This window comes from Amphiura filiformis, chromosome 14, assembly GCF_039555335.1.
Source record: "Amphiura filiformis chromosome 14, Afil_fr2py, whole genome shotgun sequence".
Lineage (NCBI taxonomy): Eukaryota > Metazoa > Echinodermata > Ophiuroidea > Amphilepidida > Amphiuridae > Amphiura > Amphiura filiformis.
Genome location: NC_092641.1, coordinates 7,499,694 through 7,510,027, shown reverse-complemented (window position 1 = coordinate 7,510,027; position 10,334 = coordinate 7,499,694). Strand labels below are relative to the sequence as shown.

At 36.4% G+C, this 10,334-nt stretch overlaps 1 protein-coding gene across 1 annotated transcript; it reads left to right on the top strand.

Moving 5' to 3' along the window:
- Nucleotides 1-413: 413 nt before the first annotated feature.
- LOC140169157 (uncharacterized) lies at nucleotides 414-1,798 on the top strand. Its single transcript, XM_072192413.1, has 2 exons — nucleotides 414-487; nucleotides 1,015-1,798. The coding sequence occupies exons 1-2, from the start codon at nucleotides 414-416 to the stop codon at nucleotides 1,796-1,798; spliced, it is 858 nt and encodes a 285-aa protein (XP_072048514.1).
- Nucleotides 1,799-10,334: the final 8,536 nt, after the last annotated feature.

The following is a 10,334-nucleotide window of genomic DNA, read 5'->3' as shown; positions in this document are numbered from 1 at the left end:
GTTAATTTGCCAAAATGCATTATTTTATGGCAACACTGCTTCCAATGTTCACAAGTGCCCAAGCTATTTTTATCAGATATGAGTGGGCCAGGTCACCTTCACTACCTGCTATAATATTAATATCCAGAGTGCTCCGGCATATAGATTTTTTCGATGCAAAGATGGGGTAAAATATCACATTTTTCACTATGTAAAAACTTGCAGTGTTGCCAGGTCCAAAAAAAGACATAAAGATGATATTTCATAAAGATTTCAAACTGTTTTCGTAACGTATGGAGGTAGATCTATATCATGTAATATTTGGTTTTGCAAAAATGTGTCATGTATTGCTGCAATTAACCAGCCAAAATAGGTTAAATTTCACATTTTTTATCCTGAAATTGACTAAAAACTACATAAAACTAAGAATTACCATGGCAACAAGCAAAAAATGGACGAACAATGCTCGTCACTGTAACAGGCTACCAAAGTACTTCAACCCCCAAAGGTATAAGCAAAATCTATTTTTTACCTGTGCCAACCCTACTGAAAAATTACCCTTAGTTGGCAAATCTTGTCACCATGTTGTCAACTCTACCGATCTTGTGGACAAATTGAAGGACATTAAGGTTGAATCAGACGAAACTATCACCTCATACGACGTTTCGGCCTTGTTCACTAGTGTCCCACCGGAGGGCGCTGTAAATGCAGTCAAGGAAGCTTTACACGCTGATAATACCCTAGGTCAACGAACCAACTTGAACGTGGACCAAATTTGTTCACTTTTGGAATTGTGCCTCAATTCAACTTATTTCGTGTTTGAAGGAAATTTTACAAACAAAATCATGGATGTGCGATGGGATCCCCGTTTCCCCAATTGTCGCGAACCTTTACATGGAACGCTTTGAACAGACTGCACTAGACTCTTACAGTGGTATTTCACCGTCGCATTGGTTCCGATATGTCGATGACACTCTCGTTAAGATCAAAAGAGTGAACTAGATCCGTTTTTGACCACATTAACTCTGTTGACAGCAACATCAAGTTCACCCAAGAAGGTGCGGACAATAACCAGTTACCCTTTTTGGATTGTTTGGTCAAAATTCAGTCAGACGGCACTCTCACAACATCAGTATATAGGAAAGCCACACATACGGACCAATACTTACAGTTTGATTCCCATCATCCACTTATCCACAAACTCGGTGTGATCAAAACGCTCTTTCACCGTGCGGAGACCATCCCGTCAACGGACGAAGCTAAAGCTGGTGAACGCGAACATCTGAAGTCGGCCTTAGGTACTTGTGGGTACAAGGACTGGACGTTCCAAAAAGCTTTGAAACCGCAAAAGGACCAAACATCGTCCAAACAATCTTCCACCACCGCTTCGAGCACCCGCAAGTTCGGGATCACTATCCCTTATGTCTCAGATGTTTCTGAGAAGTTAAAGAGGATCTTCGGACAGCACCAGATCCCGGTCTCATTAAAACCCTGTAACACTCTGAGACAAAAGTTAGTCCATCCGAAGGATAAGATCCCGCAACGCAAACAAAGCAATATTGTTTATGCGATTAACTGCCAGGATTCGGACTGTGAGAACTACTACATAGGGGAGACAAAACAACCTCTCCACAAGCGCATGTATCAACATCGTCGCCCTAGTTCAACAGGACTTAACGACTCTGCGGTATACACGCACCTCAAAGCAGCCAAACACAACTTTGAGGACAAGGACGTGATTGTGCTTGATAAAGAACACAGGTGGTATGAAAGAGGGGTGAAAGAAGCGATATATGTTCGCAGGAGGAGCCAACCTTGAATCGCGGAGGGGGACTACGCCACAACTTGTCCAAGAGTTACGAACCGACCATCAGGAAGATCCCTCGACGACTCTCGTGTGACGTCACTTCTACCATCGTGACGTCACAGGTCAACAATACAGAGCCAATTCAAGATCACTCGGCCTGATGATGCGTCATGGATATGACGTGATACCGTAGCCATCATAAATAGTAAGTCCAGTTGAATAGAATTATAATTTAGTCAACTACCTGAACTTACAATTAAATATGCAAATGTTCCTGCTCGATGCGATTGCAATACATGTCTAAACCATTTTAGATTTGCAAATTGGGATTCCAAAAAAGTGGCCTTAATCGTAACAGACACGAAAAAAAATCTAGGGGATTTGAGAAGAAGTTTTTGCTGTACGACTTGATACGAATCCTCACCAGCTTTGAGGATTCAACCGAGAAATTCGTTATCGACCAATTATGACCGGATATTGATTATTTACGACCATCAAGTGCCACTTGAGAGATCACAATGGGCGACGCATAGTGGATGACGAAGATCGATATCGTGGTCACGATCAATAGCACTGCTCCCCGGGAGCTGGTTTTACAGCCACTAAAGGCCGGTTCAAAGTGAATATTCGGGTTCGAATACGTTTTGGGCGTGAAAACATATGCGGCTTCGAATATAAAACTATGAACCGGAGAAAGATATATTTCTACAATTCACAGCGTTGCCCGACTGTTAACAAGTATTGCCCGTTGACCAAGGTAAGCAAAATTTAGAGAATTTCTTTAACGAAGTTAATAAAATCATAATAGGTAAACTCCATTGAACTATTGTCATGATTTAGTGTCTGTATAAATGGGTCTAAATAGGAGCAGTGGCGTAACCAGTGCAGGGCCGGGGGTGCAAGTTGCCCCCGGACACAAAAAACCTGGAAGAAGAGTCAAAAATTGGGAAGGGAAAAGGGGGAAAGAGAGAAAAAGAGGGAAGAAAAAAGAGGGAAGAGAAAGGGAAAGAAGAGAAAAAGGGGAAGGGAGAAGAGAAAAAGGGAAAGAAAGAGGAAGAGAAAGGGAAAGAAGAAAAGAAAAAAGGGGAAAAAAGGGGAAGGGAGAAGAGAAAAAGGGAAGGGAGAAGAGAAAAGGAAAGGGAGAAGAGAAAAGGGAAAGAAGAGAGAAGAAGATCTATAGGCCTACTACTTTCATTGGGAAATTTGTACTCTGAAACACTGATATTTTCTAATATGTGACCGTTCACGGCGAATGAGCCGTAAATTCCTCCCCGGTCAATTTTGTTTTATTTCATGTTTAACAAATATACATCATAAGCTTTAAAATGGTATATCATTTGACTTCAAACGATACCCAAAAGCGGGGTTATAGTTTGTTAAACTTTGCTCCTTCAACGACATTGAATACGACATTCGTACACATTTTACGCTGTAACTCAGAATACAATTTAGGGAATTTACGGCTCGTTCGTGCTGTACGGTCACATATGCCAAAAACCAGGAGCTTCATGGCGCTCAGCCCCCTTGACCCCGCCTGGGCTTTGCCCCTGGACCCCACCGACTCCACCAGTTAAACGCTTCGCGGCAAGCGAGCTTTCTCTCGAACATAAATACTAAAACTTTTGATCAGAAATTGGGAAATTTTTCAATCTTGCCCCCCCCCCCCCCCGGAAGGTCAGGTCTGGTTACGCACCTGACCTGAATAGGAGTCAAAAAGATTTGCTTTTCGGGGCATTTACGACCTGTCTGTAACAGGCGCGGAGGTTGACCCATACCTTCTTGCAGGTTTCAACTGCAAAGCAAATCAAGAAATGAATGAGTCAATAGATAAATAAATAAATAAAAAATAAATAAGTCAATAAATAAGTCAATAAATACATAAATAAATAATTAAATAAAAAAATAAATAAATAAATAAATAAATATCATAAGATATGATTGAAGCGACGACAAATATGACAGCCCTCACAAGTGTTATATATGAGACCACCCATGGTTGTAAGAGCCCAATACGTAACAAAAGCCCAGTACGTAACAATTTGATACGTATTGGGCTCAACCTCTTCTACCTAGAACAAAAAGTGGCAAAAAATAAATCATCCCGCCCAATACGTAACAAAACTAAAATTTGATTAAAATTACTTTATTCATACTCCCTCCTCTGTAGTGGTTTTTGTTACGTATTGGGCTCTATACATTTTTTTGTTAAGTATTGGGCTCCGGTTGTTTTTCAAGCAAATTATGGATATTATGTGCATGTGTTTTTATAGAAGTACTTTATATTGACCCAGTAACTCATTTTGAGTCTTTCTAGAACAAAATATTTGACAATGTTTTATCTCTAGACTTGGAATTTATTTGTTACGTATTGGCCTCTGGTTATTTTAAAAGGAAATTATCATGATTAGGTGCATGTTTTTGTTGTAGAATTACTTTATATTGACTCAGTAAATCCTTTTGAGTAATTTTGAGTCTTTCTAGAAAAAAAATTTTGACAGTGTTTTTTCTCTAGACTTAGAATTTTTTGTTACGTATTGGGCTCTGGTTATTTTTAAAGCAAATTATGGGTTTTAGGTGCATGTTTTTGTTATAGAATTACTTTATATTGACTCAGTAAATCCTTTTGAGTCATTTTGAGTCTTTCTAGAAAAAAAATTTGACAGTGTTTTTCTCTAGACTTAGAATGTTTTGTTACGTATTGGGCTCTGGTTATTTTTAAAGCAAATTATGGGTTTTAGGTGCATGTTTTTTGTTATAGAATTACTTTATATTGACTCCGTAAATCCATTTGAGTCATTTTGAGTCTTTCTAGAAAAAAAATTGACAGTGTTTTTTCTCTAGACTTTTTTTTACGTATTGGGCTCTGGTTATTTTTAAAGCAAATTGTGGTGATTAGTTGCATTTTTTGTTTGCTATAAACTTACTTTATATTGACCCGGTAACTCATTTTGAGTCATTTTGAATCATTCTAGAACAAAGCTGATTATGGTATGGAATTTTTTGTTACGTATTGGGCTCTGGTTATTTTTAAAGCAAATTATGGGTTTTAGGTGCATAGAATTACTTTATATTGACTCAGTAAATCCTTTTGAGTCATTTTGAGTCTTTCTAGAAAAAAAAATTTGACAGTGTTTTTTCTCTAGAATTTTTTTTACGTATTGGGCTCTAGTTATTTTTAAAGCAAATTGTGGTGATTAGTTGCATTTTTTGTTTGCTATAAACTTACTTAATATTGACCCGGTAACTCATTTTGAGTAATTTTGAATCATTCTAGAACAAAGCTGATTATGGTTATTAGGTGCATGTTTTTGTTATAGAATTACTTTATATTGACTCAGTAACTCATTTTGAGTCATTTTGAGTCTTTCTAGAAACATTTTTGACAGTGTTTTTTATTTAGACATAGAATTTTCCTTTTTACGTATTGGGCTCTGGTTACTTTTAAAGCAAATTATGGTTATTAGTGCGTGTTTTTGTTATAGAACTACTTTATATTGACCCAGTAACTCATTTTGAGTCATTCGTGACTTTTTCTAGAGTCATTTTGAGTATTTTTAGAACAAAATATTTGTCAGTGTTTTTCCTCTGGATTTTGTTTTGTTACGTATTGGGCTCTATACATTTTTTGCGTTTTGGAGGTTACACTGTCGGAAAAGCTCTTCTATCCTAATTTTTTCGCATATATGGACATGACTTGACCTCCGGTTAATATTTATCGAAGAAAGAAAAAAAATTCGAGTGGGTCTAATTTTTTGTTACGTATTGGGATGTATACATTTTTTATGCGTTTTGGAGGTTACACTGTCGGAAAAGCTCTTTTATCCGGATTTTTTCGCATATATGGACATGACTTGACCTCCGGTTAATATTTATCGAAGAAAGAAAACAATTCGAGTGGGTCTAATTTTTTTGTTACGTATTTTGCTCTATACATTTTTATGTGTTTTGGAGGTTACACTGTCGGTAAAGCTCTTTTATCCGGATTTTTTCGCATATATGGACATGACCTGACATCCAGTTAATATTTATCGAAGAAAGAGTGGGTCTAAATGAGCTGACCTCCAGTTAATATTTATCGAAGAAAGAAAAAAATTCGAGTGGGTCTAATGTTTTGTTACGCTCTTTACATTTTTTATGCCTTTTGTAGGTTACACTGTCGGAAAAGCTCTTTTATCCGGATTTTTTCGCATATATGGACATGACCTGACATCCAGTTAATATTTATCGAAGTAAGAAAAAATTGGAGTGGGTCTAATTTTTTGTTACGTATTGGGCTCTATACATTTTTATGCGTTTTGGAGGTTACACTGTCGGAAAAGCTCTTTTATCCGGATTTTTTCACATATATGGACATGACCTGACCTCCAGTTAACATTTATCGAAGAAAGAAAAAAAAATTCGAGTGGGTCTAATTTTTTGTTACGTATTGGGCTCTATACATTTTTATGTGTTTTGGAGGTTACACTGTCGGTAAAGCTCTTTTATCCGGAATTTTTCGCATATATGGACATGACCTGACATCCAGTTAATATTTATCGAAGAAAGAGTGGGTCTAAATGAGCTGACCTCCAGTTAATATTTATCGAAGAAAAAAAAAAATTCGAGTGGGTCTAATTTTTTGTTACGTATTGGGCGCTATACATTTTTTATGTGTTTTGGAGGTTACACTGTCGGTAAAGCTCTTTTATCCGGATTTTTTTCGCATATATGGACATGACCTGACATCCAGTTAATATTTATCGAAGAAAGAAAAAAAATTCGAGTGGGTCTAACTTTTTGTTACGTATTGGGCTCTGTACATTTTTTATGCGTTTTGGAGGTTACACTGTCGGTAAAGCTCTTTTATCCGGATTTGTTCGCATATATGGACATGAGCTGACCTCCAGTTAATATTTATCGAAGAAAGAAAAAAAATCGAGTGGGTCTAAATTTTTGTTACGTATTGGGCTCTATACATTTTTTATGTGCGTTTTGAAGGTTACACTGTCGGTAAAGCTCTTTTATCCGGATTTTTTCGCATGGACATTACTTGACCTTCGATTAATATTTATCAACGAAAGAAAAAAATTCGAGTGGGTCTAATTTTTTGTTACGTATTGGGATGTATACATTTTTTATGCGTTTTGGAGGTTACACTGTCGGAAAAGCTCTTTTATCCGGATTTGTTCGCATATATGGACATGACTTGACCTCCGGTTAATATTTATCGAAGAAGAAAACAATTCGAGTGGGTCACGTATTGGGCTCTATGCATTTTTATGTGTTTTGGAGGTTACACTGTCGGAAAAGCTCTTTTATCCGGATTTGTTCGCATATATGGACATGAGCTGACCTCCAGTTAATATTTATCGAAGAAAGAAAAAATTCGAGTGGGTCTAATTTTTTGTTACGTATTGGGCTCTATACATTTTATGCGTTTTGAAGGTTACACTGTCAGTAAAGCTCTTTTATCCGGATTTTTTTTTTTCGCATATATGGACATGACTTGACCTTCGGTTAATATTTATCAAAGAAAGAAAAAATTCGAGTGGGTCTAATTTTTTGTTACGTATTGGCCTCTATACATTTTTATGTGTTTTGGAGGTTACACTATCGGTAAAGCTCTTTTATCCGGATTTTTTCGCATATATGGACATGACCTGACATCCAGTTAATATTTATCGAAGAAAGAAAAAAATTCGAGTGGGTCTAATTTTTTGTTACGTATTGGGCTCTGTACATTTTTATGCGTTTTGGAGATTACACTGTCGGTAAAGCTCTTTTATCCGGATTTTTTCGCATATATGGACATGAGCTGACCTCCAGTTAATATTTATCGAAGAAAGAAACAAAATCGAGTGGGTCTAAATTTTTGTTACGTATTGGGCTCTATACATTTTTTGTGCGTTTTGAAGGTTACACTGTCGGTAAAGCTCTTTTATCCGGATTTTTTCGCATGGACATTACTTGACCTTCGATTAATATTTATCAAAGAAAGAAAAAAAAATTCGAGTGGGTCTAATTTTTTTTTTACGATTTGGGCTCTATAGAGTTTTAATGTGTTTTGGAGGTTGCAGTGTTGGAGAAGTTATTTTGTGCGGATTTTTTCGCATATATGGACATGACTTGACCTTCGGTTAATATTTATCAAAGAAAGAAAAAAATTCGAGTGGGTCTAATTTTTTGTTACCTATTGGGCTCTATACATTTTTATGCGTTTTGGAGGTTACACTGTCGGTAAAGCTCTTTTATCCGGATTTTTTCGCATATATGGACATGAGCTGACCTCCAGTTAATATTTATCGAAGAAAGAAAACAATTCGAGTGGGTCTAATTTTTTGTTACGTATTGGGCTCTATACATTTTTTATGCGTTTTGGAGGTTACACTGTCGGTAAAGTTCTTTTATCCGGATTTTTTCGCATATATGGACATGAGCTGACCTCCAGTTAATATTTATCGAAGAAAGAAAACAATTCGAGTGGGTCTAATTTTTTGTTACGTATTGGGCTCTATACATTTTTATGTGTTTTGGAGGTTACACTGTCGGTAAAGCTCTTTTATCCGGATTTGTTCGCATACATGGACATGAGCTTATCTCCAGTTATTATTTATCGAAGAAAGAAAAAAATTCGAATGGGTCTAAGTTTTTGTTACGTATTGGGCTCTTTACATTTTTTATGCGTTTTTGAGGTTACACTGTCGGAAAAGCTCTTTTATCCGGATTTTTTCGTATATATGGACATGACTTGACCTCCGGTTAATATTTATCGAAGAAAGAACAAAAATCGAGTTGTTCTAATTTTTTGTTACGTACTGGGCTTTATACATTTTTTATCCGTTTTAGAGGTTACACTGTTGGAAAAGCTCTTTTATCGGGATTTTTTCGCATATATAGACATGACCGGACCTCCAGTTAATATTTATCGGAGAAAGAACAAAATTCGAGTGAGTCTAATTTTTTTTACGTATTGGGCTCTTTACATTTTTTATGCGTTTTGGAGGTTACACTGTCGGAAAAGCTCTTTTATCGGGATTTTTTCGCATATATGGACATGGCCTGACCTCCAGTTAATATTTATCGAAGAAAAAAAAAAAAATCGAGTGGGTCTAATTTTTTGTTACGTATTGGGCTCTACACATTTTTTTATGCGTTTTAGAGGTTACACTGTTGGAAAAGCTCTTTTATCGGGATTTTTTCGCATATATGGACATGACCTGACCTCCGGTTAATATTTATCGAAGAAAGAAAAAAAATCGAGTGGGTCTAATTTTTTGTTACGTTATGCGTTTTGGAGGTTGCACTGTCGGAAAAGCTCTTTTATCCGGATTTTTTCGCATAAGGACATGACCTGACCTCCAGTTAATATTTATCGAAGAAAGAAAAAAATTCGAGTGGGTCTAATTTTTTTGTTACGTATTGGGCTCTATACATTTTTATGCGTTTTGGAAGTTACACTGTCGGAAAAGCTCCTTTATCCGGATTTTTTCGCATATATGGACATGACCTGACCTCCAGTTAATATTTATCGAAGAAAGAAAAAAATTCGATTGGGTCTAATTTTTTGTTACGTATTGGGCTCTTTACATTTTTTATGCGTTTTGGTGGTTACACTGTCGGAAAAGCTCTTTTATCCGGATTTTTTCGTATATATGGACATGACTTGACCTCCGGTTAATATTTATCGAAGAAAGAACAAAAATCGAGTTGTTCTAATTTTTTGTTACGTACTGGGCTTTATACATTTTTTATCCGTTTTAGAGGTTACACTGTTGGAAAAGCTCATTTATCGGGATTTTTCGCATATATGGACATGACCTGACCTCCAGTTAATATTTATCGGAGAAAGAACAAAATTCGAGTGGGTCTAATTTTTTGTTACGTATTGGGCTCTTTACATTTTTTTATGCGTTTTGGAGGTTACACTGTCGGAAAAGCTCTTTTATCGGGATTTTTTCGCATATATGGACATGACCTGACCTCCACTTAATATTTATCGAAGAAAGAAAAAAAATTCGAGTGGGTCTAATTTTTTGTTACGTATTGGGCTTTATACATTTTTATGCGTTTTGGAGGTTACACTGTCGGAAAAGCTCTTTTATCCGGATTTTTCCGCATATATGGACATGACTTGACCTCCGGTTAATATTTATCGAAGAAAGAAAAAAAAAATCGAGTGGGTCTAATTTGTTGTTACGTATTGGGTTCTATACATTTTTATGCGTTTTGGAGGTTACACTGTCGGAAAAGCTCTTTTATCCGGATTTTTTCTCATATATGGACATGACTTGACCTCCGGTTAATATTTATCGAAGAAAGAAAAAATTCGAGTGGGTCTAATTTTTTGTTACGTTATGCGTTTTTGAGGTTGCACTGTCGGAAAAGCTCTTTTATCCTGATTTTTTCGCATATATGGACATGACTTGACCTCCGGTTAATATTTATCGAAGAAAAAAAAAAAATCGAGTGGTTCTAATTTTTTGTTACGTATTGGGATCTATACATTTTTATGCGTTTTGGAGGTTACACTGTCGGAAAAGCTCTTTTATCCTATTTTTTTCGCATATAT

Excerpts from the sequence above, each read along its gene's own strand:
- LOC140169157 (XM_072192413.1), top strand. The coding sequence starts at position 414 with ATGGCAACAAGCAAAAAATGGACGAACAATGCTCGTCACTGTAACAGG. Across the intron at positions 488-1,014 it reads AAGTACTTCAACCCCCAAAG|CAACATCAAGTTCACCCAAG; the intron begins GTATAAGCAAAA and ends CTCTGTTGACAG.